The sequence below is a fragment of the Bufo gargarizans genome, chromosome 1 (genome assembly GCF_014858855.1).
Source record: "Bufo gargarizans isolate SCDJY-AF-19 chromosome 1, ASM1485885v1, whole genome shotgun sequence".
In the NCBI taxonomy this organism is placed as follows: Eukaryota; Metazoa; Chordata; class Amphibia; order Anura; family Bufonidae; genus Bufo; species Bufo gargarizans.
In genome coordinates this window covers 345,623,026-345,644,132 of record NC_058080.1, presented here as the reverse complement: position 1 = coordinate 345,644,132, position 21,107 = coordinate 345,623,026, and the positions used below count along the sequence as shown (strand labels likewise).

At 44.6% G+C, this 21,107-nt stretch overlaps 1 protein-coding gene across 1 annotated transcript in view; it reads left to right on the top strand.

Moving 5' to 3' along the window:
* SEMA6B (semaphorin 6B) overlaps positions 1 to 21,107 on the top strand; it is a 236,077-nt gene that overhangs the window by 88,320 nt on the left and 126,650 nt on the right. Inside the window, exon 3 of the mRNA XM_044282418.1 lies at positions 19,384 to 19,446. Within this exon, the coding sequence (XP_044138353.1) occupies positions 19,384 to 19,446 (63 nt within the window). The remainder of the gene's footprint in view (positions 1 to 19,383; positions 19,447 to 21,107) is intronic.

The following is a 21,107-nucleotide window of genomic DNA, read 5'->3' as shown; positions in this document are numbered from 1 at the left end:
GCGTAAGAGCTGTACAATTGCCCTACAAACAAATGTGGATAGGGAAATGACTTAAAATAACATAAAATGCATAAAAACAACAATCTTGACCCAAGAGGTGGAGGTCCAAGTGGAGTAGAATGTCGAGTAGACTTTGGACGTGGCAGTGTAGGTGGAAGAGCCAGAGGAGGTGGAGGAAGAAGCCAACACTCTGTTTGTTTTGTTTTTTAAATGTGTCTGTCAATTCTGTGTGTGACCTTTAGCCATTTTTGGGGGTGTGGTATATTTCTGTACTCTGCCAATATAAGACATAATAATTTTGACCCAGGAGGTGGAGGTCCGAGTGGAAAAGGAGGTGGACATGGAGTAGTCAGGGGAGGAAGCCAATACTGTTTCTGTTTCTTTTTTCTTCCATGTGTCCGTCAATTCTGTGTCAGGTTGCTAACGGCCATGGCGTGACAGTCTCGTGCTTGTATGTCCTAGGTTAAAACTGGGTAAAAAAAAATCTTATATAGATCTTATACGTCCCCTATCTGGGGACTATATATTAAAATAATTTACTCTCCTACCACAGTTAGACGGATAAAGAGGTGTTCTTTATATATTTTTTTTATTCCTGAGTGTCACAGACACACTCCACAGAAGAAATTCCTCCCCACATTAGTTAGATGGATGCAAAATGGGTCATCTTATTACAATTCTTAATGTTAATGGGATATGGCAAAGAGAACACACAAAGTGCTCTGCAGTATAACAATGCCTGGGTGCGGTCGGTAAACTTCTCTACACTGCCAAGACATAATAATCCTGAGCCTAGAGGAGGATTTTCCAGCGGAGGAGGAGGCAGATGTGGCGGTGCAGACGGAAGAGGTGAACGTGGGGGTGCAAATGGATGTGGTGGTGCAGGCGGAAGAGGTCACCAATCTTAAATTTTTATTTTATTTTTCTTATTTTTTTCTTGTTTTTGTTTTTTGGTTTGTGAAGGCCCCAAAACATTGGGAAATAGCAAAGAAAATTCACAAACTGCGCTGGAGTATAACAATTGCTGGATGCGGCAAGTATAGCCCTCTAAGGTATGGACAAGTCCCGTGGGATCCATGCCTGGTTCATTTTAATAAGCATGAGTTTGTCCAGATTGGCTGTGGACAGGCGGATGTGCCTGTCTGTGATCACCCTCCTGCTGTGCTAAACACACATTTGGACAATACACTTTCCGCAGGGCAGGCCAGCACCTCCAAGGTGTAAAAGGCAAGCTCAGGCAATGTGCGCAATTTAGAGACCCAGAAGTTAAATGGGGCAAACCCATCAGTCAGTATGTGCAGACGTGTGGACACGTACTGTTCCTGGTAAGACAATCCATATCAGATGGTGGTGCTATATATTGTGGCATTCAAACAAAGCTATTCCACATTTCGGCCATGCTAACCCTCCCTCCTCATCCTTCAAAACTGTGCCCTGGCTGGACAGTTGGGTACCTAGCTGCTGTTGGTGCAGAGACCCACCCTCTGAGCCACCTGTGGATGACTGGCCTGATAACCATGGGAATGATCCCTGTTCTTCCTCCTGTGCCACATCCTCATCCATCAGCACCTGAAGCGTTTTTTCAAGGAGACATATATGATGACGGCATCATCACCGCTGGCCATGTTGGTGGAGTACTCGAAGCAGTGCAACACGACACACAAGTCAAGCATGGAGGCCCACTCATTGGTGGTGAAATGGTGCTGTTCCGCAGAGCGACTGCCTCATATGCAACGTACCCACAAGGTGGAATTCCACCTTGCACATGCTGGAGAGACTGTGCGAGCATGCGTGCTGCAGCTGAAACTCCATTATCGCCTGCTGATGATGATGTATAGTCTTGTGTACACGCAGTCTTACCCATAGGGCCTGGCTGATTCAACAAGGGAGGAAAAAGAAGAAGGCATGACACTTTATCATGGGCCACAAAGGCCTAGCGGATAAGGCACCTATTCCAGAGGGCAATTTCCTAGCACTTATCAAAATAGAGAATCAAGAAAAAGGGAGGGAAGGTAGAGGGATCTCAAGGTTCAGAGGGTTCGGGTGAGATATAGAGAATGTGAAGAGAACAAAATTTATAAACGTGAGGAAAAAGTATCTTTAAAAAAGGAGGGACATTACCAACCGTGAATTTATAGACTAAGATTTAGAAAGCCCCCCAAAATTATGTGAACCAAAAATAAGTGTTATATAGGAAGATCAAACGCCTGTTTGAAAAGTAAGGTTTTTAGTGCACATCTGAATGAGAGAAGACTGGAAATCATTTTCAGGGCCAGAGGTAGGTGGTTCCAAAATCTGTCCCATTGAGCCGAAAAGAATGTACCTACATGTCTGATCTTATTAACTTGCGGGATGTTAAAATTCGCAGAGTTACTAGACCTCAATGTCCTCAACCTGGTGAATTTACGTCGCAGGTACAAGGGCCCCACACCATGGAATACCCTATGCATGAAGCATCCAATCTTGAACATCACCCATTGTTGGACGGGGAGCCAGTGCAAGGCATCTACACCCATTAGTAGCCTTGCTGCGGCATCCTGCACAAGTTGACGTCTATGCAAGTTCTTCTTAGGGAGTCCCATGTACAAGGCATTACAATAGTCCAACCGACTGCTGATCGCAGCTTCGACCAAGGCTTTCCTGAGAGGGGATTCGATGTATTTTAAGATCCTCCTCAGAAGTTTCAGCTGGTAGTGGCAGGTACTAACCACCTGATTTATCTGAGGAGCCAGGGTTAATCTGGAGTCCAAGACCACTCCCAAGTCCCTGACCTGGATGGCTGTCTCAGGGACAGGTCCAAAAGACAATGGCCATTAGGGTGCTGAGGGTGTAATTTTCTGGTCACTTAATGTAATACATTCAGTTTTGGGGCCATTAAGCTTTAGATAATTGGCACTCATCCAGTGATCGAACTTCAAGAGACATCCGGCCAGATCGATTTGATCAACTGTACCTTTGGCAAGCCTAAAGTACATTTGTGTATCATCCGCATAAACATGAAACTGAAGATTGTGGCTCCTGATGATGTTGGCCAATGGTCTCAGATAGATGTTGAACAAGACTGGAGATAGTGCCGAGCCTTGTGGTACTCCACAGGACAGTGGGAGAACGGCTGAGTGAAATACCCCCAGCTTCACTCATTGTACCCTGTCCTGGAGAAATGAGACCATCCATGCCAAGGCCTTTCCATCTAGTCCGGCTACCAGTTTCAGCCGATTCAGTAACACTTAATGGTCAATAGTGTCAAAAGCGGATGATAGGTCCAGAAGGACTAGGACCATAGAATCGTCCTGGACATTGACCAGAGCAGTTTCAGTACCCCTTCCGGGTCGGAATCCCGACTGGAAGTCGTCAAGAATGTGATTGGCCTCCAGATATCCCTGTAGTTGTGCAACAACCTCCCTCTCGCCTATCTTTGCAGCGAACGGCAGTCCTGAAATCGGTCTACGGTTACTCAGATTGGTCACAGGTAGCACAGGTTTCTTAGGCAGGGGTGTTACCACTGCCTGCTTGAGAATAGCCGGCACCTGACCGCTGGAAAAGGAACTATTTATAATGTCTCGAATGTATGGTGCCATTGCAACCGCGGTGGACTTCACCACGGCCGCCGGGCATAGGTCTAGAGTCGAGGAGGAGGATCTAAGAGCTCCAATGATTTCAATCGTTCTCTCCTCAGAGATGGGCTGAAATTATGTGAGGGAATAGGGTAAGGTTGAGAGGGCACTGGATTAGATAGACCACACTGGAGGAGTTACATGTCAGAGATTGTTTCACAGTCATTGAAAAGGCGTTCTGGGTTGAGGAAATTTCCGTTGTTTTTTTAGGAAATTTTGTTTTCCTACATCCTATGCACGTTTCGCATCTAAAGAAACCATTGGGGTTCAGCCAACCTAATATATAAGTTTTTTTCTTTTTGTCTTTTATTGAGGGAGCTATCTGTATACCCAGATTTGGAGCCCTGGTATAAGTAATGAGTGGTTGGGCCGGTAATATAGGGCCAATTGTTTTATCATATAACACATGATGCCAGTGTCGTTTAATCAGCTGTGATATTTGTCTTGATTGAGCATTATAGGGCAGGATTATTCTGAACTCAAGCTTGGGATCTATGAACTTGCGTTCCCATTGGGCCAAAAATAGATTGGCATAGCTGGGCGCGAACCTAATACCCATGGCGGTGCCCCTCAACTGTAAATAATATTAGTCATTGAAGAAAAAACAATTGTGGTGAAGAATGTGATCCACACCCTCTAATATGAAATGTATTTGGTCCTGCTGAAAAATACCACTGGAATTAAGTTGTTCTTTTAGGGCTAAGATTCCCTGTGTATGGTCTATTATCGTATAGAGGGACTGTACGTCCAGTGTATTAATAATCCACTCTGGCTGGACGTCCAGTCCCTCTAATACCCCAATAATTTGGGTTGTGTCTTTTATATAGGACTTGGTAATTTTTACCAATGGTTGCAGCAGGATATCAATATATTGTGATAGGTTTGATGTTAAAGAACCTATCCCCGATATGATCGGGCGTCCCGGAGGGTTTACTATATCCTTATGGATCTTCGGCAGTCAATAGAAGATCGGCAGTCTGCCTGATGTTCCTGTGATATAATTATATTCTTATGCGGATTATCTGAATGCATGTGTGAACGGTATCCAATTTACCGTTCAACACAGCACCAGGAACATTGAGTTCCTGGACCTCCGCCTCAGGGGAGACTCCACCACAGCCTCCATATGCACTAGCACTCACAGAAAACCAACATCAGGCAATACAATATTGCATGCACAATCATGCCATCCCATGCATACCATTAGAAATGTACTCAAAGGGGAATTGATTAGGGCTAGAATAAATTGCAGCAGTGAGTTGACCTATGAAACAGAGGCGCAAAATATCATAAGCAGATTAACACATAGAGCGTACTCAGAAAAAAAGATGGGGAAATGCAGCAGAGATATCCGACATATGAACAGGAACATATTATTGGCCACACATGCAGAAATAAAGAGACAAAAAACCAGAGAGAAAAAATATTTTTGTCACACAATATAGTAAGGAATACACCCAAATCTGTAACATCGTTAAAAAGCACTTCCCAGTGCTAGCATGTGGCAAAATATGGGCACCTATGGTACATAATGGCATTAAATGTGCAGCCCGAAAGGCACCCACTATAGCCAGCTCTGTAAGTCCATCTCTCTTTAAAAATGACAAGTCCCGAACAACACAAAACACATGGCTGTCAACAACAGGAAATTATAAATGCGGTCACTCTATTTGCATTTGTTGTAAATATATGAAGATCATAATTTTCTAAATTTTTAATCCAGTACCAACGGCCAGGTTTTTAAAATAAATCCTTTTTGAATTGTAATACTACCTATGCGATTTATTGTATAACATGCACAAGTTGCAAACTACAATATGTAGGATGCACAACTAATGCTATAAAAACACGCATTAGAAAACATATATCAGACATACCGCACCATGAGAACCGCAATATATCTGCGGCAAGTCTCCATTTTGCCATAGTACATGGTGGTGATGTCTCCTATATGTCAATACAAGGCATTGAAAAGGTTAAAAAACCAATCCGAAGTGGCGACAGAAAAAGGAAACTCTTAAATAGAGAATCATATTGGATTTTCCGACTTGAAAGTCGCCAGCCCCAAGGTCTAAATAAAAGACTGGATTTATTTTACAATATTAATTAATAGTTTATCTTTCTTTTTTCCGTTCCTCCATTCCGTTTAATATGTTGTATATTTTTTATGGACCATATGAATTTATCTTTTGGCATGTTTTTATATATGTATGCATTTGTAGAGGGGAGGGGTTGATTTTCAGCCTGATTATCTCAGGTGAGGTACCCTCCCCCTCCTCTCTACAAAGGTAACTCATCAGTGTATCTGAAACAGTCATGAGTAAGGGCTGAGATTGTATTGTGCCCGAAACATGTAGACTCTGCTTTCTGTACCTGGATTTTATACAGGATTTTCAATAAAGAAGCCTTCTTGGATTACCATAAGTACAAGCTGGACAAAACCTCTTTTTTCTTCAAAATTATATTCTTGTTCAGTCAAAATGTTTTGCTGAAGACCTTTGTCACAATAATTTGCTAAAACCAACTTAAATATAATATAAAAAGCTAAATAAATTTGATACCTATATAGGTATTCAAAAATTAATTCGTAAATTGTGTTTAAAGAAATATTTTTTGAAAAATCCCGTTAAGGCCTCATGCACCCGTTTTCCGTGATTTTCTGCAGACCCATTGACTTTCAATGGGTCCGTTGAAAACTCGGAAAATGCACCGTTTGTCATCCGCCTCAGTGATCCGTGTATCCTGTCCGTCCCAAAAATGTTTTTTGGACGGACAACGGTTCACGGACCCATTCAAGTCAATGGGTCCGTGAAAGAACACGGATGCACACAAGATTGGCACCCGTGTCCGTGATCCGTGGCCGTAGGTTACTTTCATACAGACGGATCCGAAGATCCGTCTGCATAAAAGCTTTTTCAGAGCTGAGTTTTCACTTCGTGAAAACTCAGATCCGACAGTATATTCTAACACAGAGGCGTTCCCATAGTGATGGGGACGCTTCTAGTTAGAATATACTACGAACTGTGTACATGACTGCCCCCTGCTGCCTGGCAGCACCCGATCTCTTACAGGGGGCTGTGATCCGTACAATTAACCCCTCAGGTGCTGCAGACCCCCTCCCTCCCCAGTTTTAATTTCATTGGTGGCCAGTGCGGCCCCCCCCCGCCCCCCTCCCTCCCTCTATTGCATTAATAACATTGGTGGCCAGTGTGCGGCCCCCCCTCCCTCTATTGTATTAATAACATTGGTGGCACAGTGTGCGCCCCCCCCCCCTTCCTCTCTCTATTGTATTAATATGTTGGTGACCAGTGTGCACCCCCCCGGCCCCCCTCCCTCCCTCTATTGCAATAATAACATTGGTGGCACAGTGTGCACCCCCCCGGCCCCCCCTCCCTCCCTCTATTGTATTAATAACATTGGTGGCCAGTGTGCGGCCTCCCCCCCCCCCCCCCCGATCATTGGTGGCAGCGGAGTTCCGATCGGAGTCCCAGTTTAATCGCTGTTGCTCCGATCGGTAACCATATACACAGTTTGTAGTATATTCTAACTAGAAGCGTCCCCATCACCATGGGAACGCCTCTGTGTTAGAATATACTGTTGGATATGAGTTTTCACGATGTAACTCAAATCCGATGGTATATTCTAACATAGAGGCGTTCCCATGGTGATGGGGACGCTTCAAGTTAAAATATACCATTGGATTGGAGAAAACTCAGATACGATGGTATAAAAGGGACTCCTGACTTTACATTGAAAGTCAATGGGACGGATCCGTTTGCAATTGCACCATATTGTGTCAACGTCAAACGGATCCGTCCCCATTGACTTGCATTGTAATTCAGGACAGATCCGATTTGGCTCCGCACGGCCAGGCGGACACCAAAACGACTTTTTTTTCATGTCCGTGGATCCTCCAAAAATCAAGGAAGACCCACAGACGACAAAACGGTCACGGATCACGGACCATCGGAACCCCATTTTGCGGACAGTGAAAAAATACTGTTGTGTGCATGAGGCCTAACACAAACACAGAGAAGGAAGGTTCCTTCACACATACTCACTTGAAAAATAGATCTAAAAAATTTCCGAGGGCGGAAATCAGTCCAGAAATATCCGCCTTTCAAAAAAATATAGAAATAGGTCTAAATAAGATTAAACCAAAAAGATTTAATAGAAACAATCTAACCAGTGCTGAGATTAAGGCCATAAGAGAATTACAGGAAGAACAAAACATTGTAATCCGCCCGGCCGATAATGGGGAGCCATTGTCATCTGGGGAAGAGATCAATATAATGAGGAGTGTCTGTAACAGCTGTCTGACCAATCCACATATAAGAAAATAAAAAAAGATCTGACAAGCGAATTTAAGTTGGTTTTAGCAAATTATTGCGACAAAGGTGTTCAGCAAAACATTTTGACTGGACAAGAATATAATTATATCACAGGAACATCAGGCAGACTGCCGATCTTCTATTGCCTGACGAAGATCCATAAGGATATAGTAAACCCTCCGGGACGCCCGATCATATCGGGGATAGGTTCTTTAACATCGAACCTATCACAATATATTGATATCCTGCTGCAACCATTGGTAAAAATTACCAAGTCCTATATAAAAGACACAACCCAAATTATTGGGGTATTAGAGGGACTGGACGTCCAACCAGAGTGGATTATTAATACACTGGACGTACAGTCCCTCTATACGATAATAGACCATACATAGGGAATCTTAGCCCTAAAAGAACAACTTAATTCCAGTGGTATTTTGCAGCAGGACCAAATACATTTCATATTAGAGGGTGTGGATCACATTCTTCACCACAATTATTTTTTCTTCAATGACGAATATTATTTACAGTTGAGGGGCACCGCCATGGGTACTAGGCTCGCCCCCAGCTATGCCAATCTATTTTTGGCCCAATGGGAACGCGAGTTCATAGATCCCAAGCTTGGGGCGACCTAGTCCTATGGCGGCGGTACATCGACAATGTTATTTTCATTTGGAGAGACGGTGAGAATGGATTGCAACAATTTATACAGGATCTCAATAAAAATCTGTACAACTTGTGCTTTACAGCAGGCACAAATAGAGAGAAGGTAGACTTCCTAGATATACAAATAACAAAAAAAGAAAATAAATACCTGTGTAATACCTACCATAAACCAACATCCACAAATGGATTTATCCTTTTCTCTAGCTGCTACTTGCCAAAATGGCTCATAAATGTCCCCCTCGGACAGTTCCGCCGTATTAGGCACAACTGTACCGAAAATGAAAATTTTGAGGAGGAAAAAACGCATCACAAGAAAAAACGCAAGAAAAACGCATAAAAAAAAACGCATGTACAAAAATACTTGAAAATTGACAAAATTATACTGTCTATGAACTTTGAAACAACTATAGACAGTTAGAGTAAGAGGAAATACCCTTAACATTGAGAAAACAACCATATATGTGAAGGATCCACATTGAAGGAATCCATACTCCTTTCCCATGGTACTGTTTTCCCATGATACCATCCTTCTTTTCCCATGATCCTTTTTTCTTACAAGATTAGTGAAGGATATAATAACCCACCATCTATTTGTAGGGGGTGATGCCACTGAGGAAGGGGAGAGTTATCCCCGAAACGCGTCTGGCGTAAGTTTCACCCCTGAAAGACTTGAACCCGATCAAACAGTGCGCTGTTAACAACAAAGGATATCAAGGATTCAAGAAAGAAGCTTTTGTATATACCTACCTTTAATCAGCTGAAAGTGATTACTGGGAATACATCCCTTGCGAAATACAGAGTATTGAAATACCGACATAGTAAAGACCGGGATGTCGGCCAGCAATCGGAACCAACTACTCGAAAAAAAAAACAGCTGAATAAAAAGGAAAGGTAAGCCCACAATTGTGGGTTATTGGTATTGACTATAGCGTACATCCTGCGAAAAATATCAGCACAGTTTCTGTCTACAGAGAATCTCCGCATTTGATTTTTCACATTGACTCTGTGACGCTGTTTTTTCGAATGCCAATATAAATGAAAGTCTGTGTAGAATTTTTTTTTGAAAAAACTTTTTTTCGGATAATTTCGAAAAAAGTCTTTCGGACACTCTCGAAAAATTAAATTAAAGCCCATGAGAGGATTCTCATGCAGAATTGATTACAGACTATCTGGGAAGTGTATGGACTACGCAAATAAGAAGTGTTACATATGTATGTTGGTGTTTACTGTTGTAATTCAGCAACAGTTACTATTGATCAGAACTAATAGGTTCACAAGAGATATAGCCACAATTTATGTGCAACAAAGCCATATTCAGGACATTTGTACTTATTTTGGATATCACCAGTATCTGCAATAAGTAAATCAGAACAACATAGAAATAACTGAATTCACTGTTTAATTCTTTTTTATATATTTTATTCAAAGGTATTTTATAGTATTTTATTATATTTTAACCAAGTACAGTTATAATAAATTGTTCAAATTCCGTGGGGCTCCACATGTATGAGTATGCCAATCTTCTATTGACATTTATTTAATTTAAAGGGTGAATCATCAGATTGTGCACCTCCTGTGATTGTGGGGTCGGTGAGCTATTTCCAAGACATCTACTTAGTGTATATCTCTTTTTTCATCATCAAATCCTGTTTTAAAATCTGGGGGGTGGTTAACAATATAGATTGTGAAGGCCTCTTCTGGACTCTTCTGGCATTTGATAGCTAGGTGTTCGAAAGTTTTGAAGATTGGGCCATTCTTAAAGGCTGTCATCATTAGATGCTCACGAAAGACCATGGCAACAGTCTCTCCGGCATGTACAAGGTAGAGTTCCACCTTGTGGGTATGTCGCATATGAGGCAGTGAGCCTGAAGGCCCAAGTTATGCTGCAGCGAAGACAAACAAGCAGCAGCAGGAGGATAATGCCGAAAGCATGCACAGATGGCCCTCACTTTCTGCAGCAGCTCTGGCATCTCCAGGTAATTCTTCAGGAACCTCTGCACCACCAAGTTCAGCATATGTGCCAAGCAAGGGATGTGTGTCAAACTGGCTAGGCCCAGAGCTGCTATTGTCGCCCATTGTCGCACACCACCAGGCCTGGCTTGAGATTTAGCAGCACCAACCACTTATCAGTCTGTTGCTCCATGCCCACCCACAGCTCCTGCACAGTGTGGAGTCTTTACCCCAAACATATGAGTTTCAGAACAGCCTGCTGTCGTTTCCACCTGGCTGTGCTAAAGTTGGTGGTGCAAAGAGGCGGTAGAGGAGGAAGCAGCATAGGAGGCAACAGGAAACACTGAGAAACGTCCAGCAATCCTCGGTGACGGTAAGACATGCGCCAAACCGCTGTCCGCCTCAGGCCTAGCCACCACTACATTTACCCAGTGGGCAGTTAGGTAGATATAACGTCCCTGTCTGTACTTAATGGTCCATGTGTCGGAGGTTATGTGGACCTTGCCACTGATGGCGTTGTGCAGCGCACACCAGATTTTTTCCGCCACTTGCTCGTGCAGGGCAGGGATGGCCCGCCTGGAAAAGTAGTGGTGGCTGGGAACCACATACCATGGGACAGCTGCCATGATGACATGTTTAAAACTCTCCACCTCCACCAGAATGAATGGAAGCATTTCAAATGCCAGCAATTTAGAAATGCTGGCATTCAGGGCCAGGGCTTGCGAGTGGGTAGGGGGGTACTTTCTCTTTCTCTCCAGTGTTTGGAGGATGGACAGCTGAACGTTTCCATGGGATAGTGTGGAGATGTTTGGTGATGGTGGTGTTACTGCCACATCCTCTGTTTGCAAGATGGCAGGTGCCACAGTCGCTCCAGAGAGGAAGATGCCAAGATTGCAGCAGAAGAGGCAGCAGGAGGAGCCTCTGATCTTTTGTGGTTCTTGTTTTGTCTAGATGCTGGATCATTTGTAGTGTCCCACTACGTAAATGTGGGCACTACTCAAGGTTCAATTGGGTCACGTTGTTCCCCACCTTTTTTGGAACATGGTCATGGTATTTTGTATTGCATTTTAATGTATGTTGTTATGTTATCTCCTGTGTACCAGGCCTGTTAGGGGTGTAGTTCATCGCCCTCGGACTGGTGTACTGCGTATTTTGGCGTCACAAACAGGATTAGGAATATTTCTACGCCATAGTGGAATCTGAACTGTGTGCCATAATTGCCTACTAAGTGATAAATGCCCTATCTGTTTATTTGAAAATTTGGGGGCCAAAGAACTGTGAAATTGCGGTGTGAAAACTGTATATTGTGGACTGTTTGCCGAGCCACCGCTTGCTGAGAATTCCCGTTCCTGGCCAAGACTCAGAGCGGAACCAGGTTGCACCACGTCTGATGATCGAGACAAACTGGACACATACCTGTGAGTAGGCCTGCTAGGCCATAATTGCTGAGGGATCCTTACAGTAATTTAACTGTTTCAGGACAGGATTCCTATGTTTTGGCACTATGAGCTGCTGCCAGTTTCCCTACGGCCCAGTGGTTGTTGTAAGGCCACTGAGAATACCAATTGCTCTTCTGCCATGTTGTTTTACAGGACATCCTGCCTGCTTTAGGTGCCATTCCAAGTTGTGCCTGCTGTTTTGCACCTTTACCCTTTTTAACCCCCTTTTCAGGTTGAGTAGGGGATATTACAGCACCACTTTTATCTACCAGGACTTGCCAGGGGAAAGTATCCCTGAGATGTAGAGTTCTGTGCTGTGACTTTTATGTGCGATATTAATTCAAGAACTGTGCCCAGAGATGACCCCCAACACATGTGGGCCTCTGAGATGCTGTTTTATGGGACTACTATATTTTACTTTTATGGACTATCCTGGTTATTCCTGATACGCTGTACCAGGTCAGCGCCCCTGTTCCATGTACCATCCTGTGTAGAGAACGACGCCCCTTTTCACCACACTTTTTTCTTTGCCAGCGGAGCTGCCTGATATATTTTTATTTCAAAAGTAGTGATTGTCGTATATGCCTGCTTTGCATTTTTGTCTTTCCAGCTGGGCGGAAAGGACGGGCAACCTCAAAACAGCATTGTATGTAGTGTCCCACTTTGTAAATGTGGGCACTACTCAAGGGGCAATTGGGTCACGTTGTTCCCCACCTTTTGTGGAACATGGTCATGGTATTTTGTATTGCATTTTAATGTATGTTGTTATGTTATCTCCTGTGTACCAGGCCTGTTAGGGGTGTAGTTCCTCCTCCTAGGCAGTAGAAGGAGCTAGGGAACCCCCTAGTATATATAGTCAGGTCCGTCTTCAAAATGTTTTCAGTGTTACTATGGCACCCAGGACGCTATTAAAGTCCTGGTTTCCATAGTAGTAGTGGAGAGCGGGGGAGCGGTATACTTACAGACCACGCGGCTCCCGGGGCGCTCCAGAGTGACGTCAGAGCGCCCCATGCGCATGGATGACGTGCCATGCGATCACGTGATCCATGCGCTTGGGGCGCCCTGAAGTCACTCTGGAGCGCCCCCGGGAGCCGCACGGATGGTAAGTATACTTGCTCCCCCGCTCCCCGCTACACTTTACCATGGCTGCCAGGACTTTAGCGTCCCGGCAGCCATGGTAGCCATTGAGAAAAAGCTAAACGTCGCATCCGGCAATGCGCCGAAACGACGTTTAGCTTAAGGCCAGATACGGATCAATGCCTTTCAATGGGCATTAATTCCGGATCCAGCCTTGCGGCAAGTCTTCAGGATTTTTGGCCGGAGCAAAAAGCGCAGCATGCTGCGGTATTTTCTCCGGCCAAAAAACGTTCCGTTCCAGAACTGAAGACATCCTGATGCATCCTGAACGGATTTCACTCCATTCAGAATGCATTAGGATAAAACTGATCAGGATTCTTCCGGCATAGAGCCCCGACGACGGAACTCTATGCCGGAAGAAAAGAACGCAGATGTGAAAGAGCCCTTAGCTAGAGGTTAGCTGAAGATCAGCTTCTAACATGCAGCTAGATAGCCCAGGTTTCTAGCTTGCACCCAGGAGAAGAGTTTGCCTCCTGAAGTTCACTGCATCGTATCAAGTACAGAGCAGAGCCAGTTTTATCCAGCCAAGTAGAGAGCTGAAGGGCAGAAGGATATTTACAGCAAGAGGATTTATACCAGAGGAAGGTTTCCCTACCCAAGGATCAAGCCAGCTATAGGGCATACGGGCCTTGGAGAAAGCCAGACAGGATCTGAGACAAGTACAGCCTGATCTGTAAGAGTTTATTCCCTCTGAGTATCTTGCAAAGACTTTGCCTGCCATTTATGTGAAGCCTGCCCGATATCAAGACCCTGCATATGGAACCAACTGAAACCTGTATATAGTTGAACTGTTCAGTAAAAAGAAGTTCTGGTTCACGACAACTGTGTGTACCTCAATTATTCCTACAATAAATTGGTGTGCCATCGTTACCGGCACTGGCATCATGAACTATAAGGGATCTTGCCACCGGCACACTAAACCTACAAACCCAGGGCACCTCACCTACCACCAGGCCTGGTCCCTACACCCAGAGAGTGCCCCAGAGGATCTATGTGCCAGGCTCTCCATCACTGCTGTACGCCTTCCTAGGGTATATTAAAAACTGTGAGTACCAATAGCAACCCTCAGTCTGTTAACTGTACCCTGTGACCTCATAATCGCTAACCCTGCAGGACTGGCGTACTGCACATGCAAGTGGTGCTCAGGTTTAAAACATTTATGAGACAAGGATAAAAGAGAAAAACTATCCAGCACTCCTGTAATTCTTGAGCCGTTGGTTCTTTTATTGCAGTGATAAAAATTTGTACAGTGGTACAACCTCCATTAGTGTCATTCGCACACTAATGGAGGTTGTACCACTGTACGAATTTTTATCACCGCAATAAAAGAACCAACGGCTCTAGAATTACAGGAGTGCTGGTTCGTTTTTTTTTATTTTTGTTATCCTTGTCTCAAGGGGTCTCGCCATGGTTTGCAATACATGTGGCAAGTGAGCTGGTTTACCCTACAAGTCTTAGAACATGTATGCCTCATTTCAGGTTCTGACTGCACAGCTTGCAAATCACCCATGTTCTTTCATCAGCACACGGCCTGCTTTGGTGTGCTGTGTCTCTTTGCACGTTGGACAGTAGCAGACGTGCTGGCTGGGGAACAGCTGCTCTGCTTTTGCACCCAGCACCTCTTTTGCTGTGCAGCTGCCGCTGTGTGAACCCCTCCTCTGCCTCTGAACTGCACGTGTTACTGGCATGGCTTGGATACCATGTAAGGTCTAGGACCTTATCATCCTCTACATCATCTTCCACCCACTCCTCAAACCTGCCCCAGTTGACAACTGTGTTTCCTCATCGTCATCAGAGACGTGCTGCTGTGGTTCTCCCACGTCCTCATCGTCAAACATAAGTGGTTTGGCATCAGTGCACTCAATCTCTGTCACTTCTGAGGCAGGGCTAGGTGGATTGCCCACGAAAACCCCGCCAGCAGAGTCATCAAATAGCATAAGTGACTGCTGCATGACTTGGGGCTTAGACTGCTTGGCTGATGTGCAAGGGGTTGAGGTGATAGATGGATGCCCATGCCAACTCTGCCCTTTCAGCAGTGGACCAGGTGGAAGACAATGTAAAGGAACTGTAGGCACTCTCAGCCATCCAATCGACTACCGCCTCTACTTGTTCTGGTCTCACCATTCTTAAAGTGGTATTTGGGCCTACAAAATGACGCAGAACGTCCTGTCACTTGGAAGGTGTTTCATTTGCGCGCGTACCTGGCACAGATCGACAATGTCATCTCCCTGCAGCTGGAGCTCCACCACCACCATCACCAGCACCACCGTGACCATGGCCACATCCTCCCAGTTGATGCTCTCCTCATTTTGTTACAGTCACCCATAAAATTGGCTGACAAATGAATAATTGTATATCCGTGTCACGGATGGAAAAGAGATGCTTAGCACAAAAAAAAAAAAAAAAAAAGGAAGGTCTCACCAACCCAATTAACCAGCTGATTAACTATTATATATCCCTGTGATGGTGGCAAGTACAGTGTTTTAAGGAGGAAAATACAGGGGGTGGAGGCCGGCAACTGACTGCTAGTATGGGGGTTTCATAGTGAGTACTAGGTGGATTGCACTACCACAGAGAATTTCTACACTTTACATATGGATTGCCTACACTTTACATGTGAATACTGCTTTTTGCGGGGCCCGGTGTAATAAAGTACAGTGACTGCACTGGGCTCTGCCACTATTATATATTCCTGTGACGGTGACAAATACAGTTTTTTAAAAACAAAAAAATAGGTGGGTCTCACCGTCCCAATTAACCGGCTGAGTAACTATTATATATCCCTGTGATGGTGGTTAATACAGATCTTTAAACACCAAAAATAGGTAAGTCTCACAACCCATTTAACTGGCTGACTAACTATTATATTTCCCTGTGATGGTGGCAACTATAGTATTTTTTCACCAAAAAATAAATTGGTTAGTCTCACTCACACAATTAATTGACTGATTAACTATTATATTTCCCTGTCACTGGTGCAAAGGAGTAGGATTGCACTGAAAAAAATGCCAACAGGTCACCCTCAGACTGAACAGCACATTTAAGTATGGTATTTCTGTCTCAATGGTGCAAAGAAGCTTTATTTCACCGATCAATAATGCCTACAGGTCACCGCCTCATTTTTAAAAAACAATAAAGGTCTACCTAACACTCTCCCTGTCTGCAGCAGCGTCCTGTCCCTACACTAGTTAGAGCAGAATGTGGCGCACCATGTGATCCAGCATTTATGCAGGCATGGTCACATGGTGCACTGGCCAATCAGAGCCATGCCAATAATAGGCACGACTGTGATGGCTTCCAAGTTTCCACAGATTAAACACTTGTTGATTGCCGGCGCTGTAGCTTTTCAACAAGCTTCATTTAAAGTCCGAACAACAAACCCGGACACGGGCTTTGGCGCCAAAATCTGAGCTCAAGTTCGGTACACGGACACCAAAATGTCTGGTACGGCAGTCTGAGTTTGCTCACCTCTGGTCGGTTGTCACAGGTATCTGAAGCCAATATATCCCACAGCTGCTGGAGGGTTCGTGGGGTAGGATCCATAGAGTGAACGCAATTATTTAGGTCAGGGATGCTCAACCTGCGGTCTTCCAGCTGTTGTAAAACTACAACTACTAACCATGCCCTGCTGTAGGCTGCAGGGCCGGTGCAAGGATGTATGCCAACACAAGTGAAGCTACATTTTGGTGCCCCCCCCCCACCCCCACCACCAGAACTTGGTGGGGTGATGTGACATGGAGGGGGTGATGTGACATGGAGGGGGAGAAAAGTGACATGGAGGGGTAGAAAGGTGACATGGAGGGGGTGATGTGTCATGGGGTGGGATGAGAAATGTGACATGGATGGGGGAAAAATTTAGCATGGAGGGGGAAGAAATGTGACATGGAGGGGGAGAAATGTGACACAAAGGGGTTGATGTAAAAAGGAGGGGGTGATGTGACATGGAGGGGCAGAAATGTGGCATGGAGGGGAAGAAATGTGACATGGAGGGGGAGAAATGTGACATTTCCCCCCCATGTCACATTTCTCCCCATGTCACATTTCACCCCTTAATGTCACATTTCTCCCCCTCCATGTCATATTTCTCCCCCTCCATGTCACATTTCTCCCCCTCCATGTCACATTTCTCCCCCTCCATGTCACATTTCACCTCCTCCATGTCACATTTCACCCCCTCCATGTCACATTTTACCCCTCAATGTCACATTTTACCCCTCAATGTCACATTTCACCTTCCATGTCACATGTATCCCCCTCTATGGCACATTTCCACTCTCCCATGTCACCCCCCCCCCCCCCTATAAATGTTGTGTAAAAACATTATGTTCACCTGGCACTGGTCCCATCTGCAGCAGCTCCCCTTCTCCTCTGTGTGGTCCTGGTATTTTCTCTCTACACTCCTGACAAGTTTGAGGACTTTTCCCATTCAGCCAGTGGCCGCAGCTATGTCACGTGTCAGGCCAGTAATTGGCTCAGCGGGAAATCACTGGCCTGACACGTGAGACAGCTGCGGCTACTGATTGGCTCAGTGGGAAAGGTCCTCAAACTAGTTGGGAGCCCAGAGAGAAGATACCAGGACCACACAGAGGAGAACATCTGCGGGCGGGTGGTCGGGCAGCCAACGGCACACAAGTGATTTTAGCCCCCCTTGGCTCAGTGTCTCTGCGCCCTAAGGCAGCCACTTGGTCTGCATTATTATAGCACCGGGCCTGGTAGGCTGATAGCTGTAGGCTGTTCAAGCATGCTGGGAGTTGTTTTGCAACATCTGGACGGCCACAGGTTGAGCATGCCTGATCTAGGTGATCCCACAGATCAATTGGGTGCAAGTCCAGTATTTTTTCACCAAAAAATAAATAGGTTGGTCTCACCCACACAATCAATTGACTGATTAACTATTATATTTCCCTGTCACTGGTGCAAAAGAGTAGGATTGCACTGAAAAAAAAATGCCAACAGGTCACCCTCAGACTGAACAGCACGATTAAGTATGGTATTTCTGTCTCACTGGTGCAAAGAAGCTTTATAGCACCGATCAATAATACCTACAGGTCACCGGCACATTTTTTAAAAATAATAAAGACCTAACACTCTCCCTGTCTGCAGCAGCGTCCTGTCCCTACACTAGTTAGAGCAGAATGCAGCGCACCATGTGATCCAGCATTTATGCAGGCATGGTCACATGGTGCACTGGCCAATCAGAGCCATGCCAATAATAGGCACGACTGTGATGGCTTCCAAGTTCCCACAGATTAAACGCTTGTTGATTGGCTGCGCTGTAGCCTTTCAACAAGCTTCATTTAAAGTCCGAACAACAAACCCGGACACGGGCTTTGGCGTCAAAATCAGAGTTCAAGTTCGGTACACGGACACCAAAATGTCTGGTATGGCAGTCTGGGTTTTCTATCACTGAATTAATAAGTCACTGTTAAGATTGTTTCCATTTTATTATGTGACTCTATGTTATTTGATGACCTGCTCTAGATTTATTGAGATGGAGTATGTGAACTTTGTACTAGACTTTGGGTTTGATTCTTTTTTAGAACTTGTTGGTATATAATATTGGTCTGTGGAGTAAGAGTGGTGATTATTGCGCATTTCTAATGGCATTAGTAATTTTTATACTACTATTCCTCTTTTTGTGACGTATACCTGTATGAGCAAATAGTAAATAGGTTAAAATATTTGTACATACATGCATGTCCACCTTCTCTCGTTGCTGTACCCATGGGATAGTGGACACAATAACCATTAGTGGGCATTTTATACTTCTTGTTTAAAATACTTCTGACTTTAAGTACTATTAGCAGTTACTGTATATATAGTTTGTTTTAAGGGGACCTGCCCCCATACCTAAATATATGTTATAATTGCATTGCGCATGAAATCATTCTGGAACATCCTTTCTTATAATTGTATGTTGTGCCATCCCTATATTATTCATGCAGTTTTAAGAATAAAGGTATGTTTGCATTTGGGCTGTATCCTTGCACATTCTGATGCTGCCTGATCGGTGTTGCCAATGTCAGAGTGTGTAGGGACACCCCTGCCCCCCTCAACTGTTAACACCCAGATGTACCTTTATCCTTAAACTTCTAGTAGGAATAATAAAGAAAAGGCACAACATAGAGTATATGAAATTATTTGTTATTGCAAGAGAAATGCAAGTAAGGTGACATGAAAGGTGACAGGTACTCAAATTTTTCTTCATGACTCTAATTATATTGTTGGTCTTCGATCTATAAACAGAAATCCATCTGGAAATCAAACCATCAGGATATACATGTGTGTCGAATGAAAGGAAAACAGGAGGTAGGAAAACATATTACTTACAAAAAGTATGCAGTTGTCTATTTGCATAGACATTTTGAATATTATTGCATTGTGCTAGTTTTTGCAAAATATTTATATTGGGCTGCAATTTATTTAGCAAGGATCATTTCGAACCAGTTTTGAACCATATCCTGCTGCCCTCTTCTCTCCATTGTATCGATTTCAATTACTTTCTGTGACTACAAAAGTTATGAGATTAGAGTTTATGGTCACCGTGACCAGAAGTGATGTAATTTGATTAACAGGATGACATAGTATAGAACAAAAGGGGTTATCACACAGAAAACTAATGTTACATCATAAATCATGTTTTTAGCATGCTGTACCTGACATAAGGCTACTTTCACACTGCGGCAGGACGGATCCGAGAGGCTGTTCATCCTGTTGGATCCGTCCTGCCGCTATTTCGCCGTGCAGCCGGACCGCAGCTCCGTCCCCATTGACTATAATGGGGACAGGGCGGAGCTGCCGGAATAAAAGTACTGCATGTCCGACTTTTTAGTCCGGCGGCCTCTCACCGCAAACTGCCGTGCTGCGACAGAGATCCTCCCCCGTCCCCATTATAGTCAATGGGGGCGGAGCAGCGGTCCGCGGCATGGCGAAATAGCGGCAGGACGGATCCGACAGGGTGAACAGCCTGTCGGATCCGTCCTGCCGCTAGTGTGAAAGTAGCTTAAGCCAAATGTTGTTTATTCACTTTCTAAAACTCCACTTCTGCCATCCTCTCACCAGTGATAATAGCCACTGTGTATCATTAGTGTACATCGCAATTGTCCTCACTGGTATGCAGAGTGGTAGAGGCAGGGGCTTAACTAACTACCATAGCGGCAGACTGTTATGGGGCCCAGGGCAAGAGGGGGCTTAGTCTTAGTTGGGATTATCTCCTCTTCTACTGGGGTGAAAATGTGGTCAGGACTCTCCCCTCTAAAGCAGGGGTGCACAACCTTTTTTGGCCTGAGGGACGCATTATCACATCGCTCTATTTCAAGGGGTCGCAAATAAAAATAATAAAAAAAAAATTGATCCACCCTTATTTGCCGTATTACGCAGGCCAATGTAAAGTGACTGGGGAGGAATGATCGCTATCAGTCATTCCTCCTTTATTTAGTTATATTGATTATTGGTAGCACATCCCTGATTACACAAAGAGATGTGCTGCACGATTATACCGGCCAGATATCAGGAATGAGCATTCCTATGAACACCAGTAATTGATTTAAATATCTCACAGTGTATTAGGGGCTTAAAGGGATTTCCCAGTAAAAATGACTTTAACACATTCCTGCAGCATGGCCCCTGAAACCGAAGATTTAAACTTGCCTGCTCACCGCTGATTCGGTCCTATGCACTGTCCCTGCTGCCTCCATCTTCCGGTCTCTGCGCTGTTTTCACCTGGCAGTGCGTGGCCATGGTCACATGCACCATTCAAGCCAATAACTGACTTCGGTGGTAATGTGGCCACAAGCAGCATGTCACCACTGAAGCCAGTCATTGACTACAGCCATGTATGTGACTATGGCCATGCACTGACAGGTGTAAATAGCATGGGGACCGAAAGATGGAGGCAGAGGGGACAGCGCAAAGGACAAGGGCGGCATGGAGCAGGTAAGCATGAATCTTCTGTTTCACGGATGATGCTG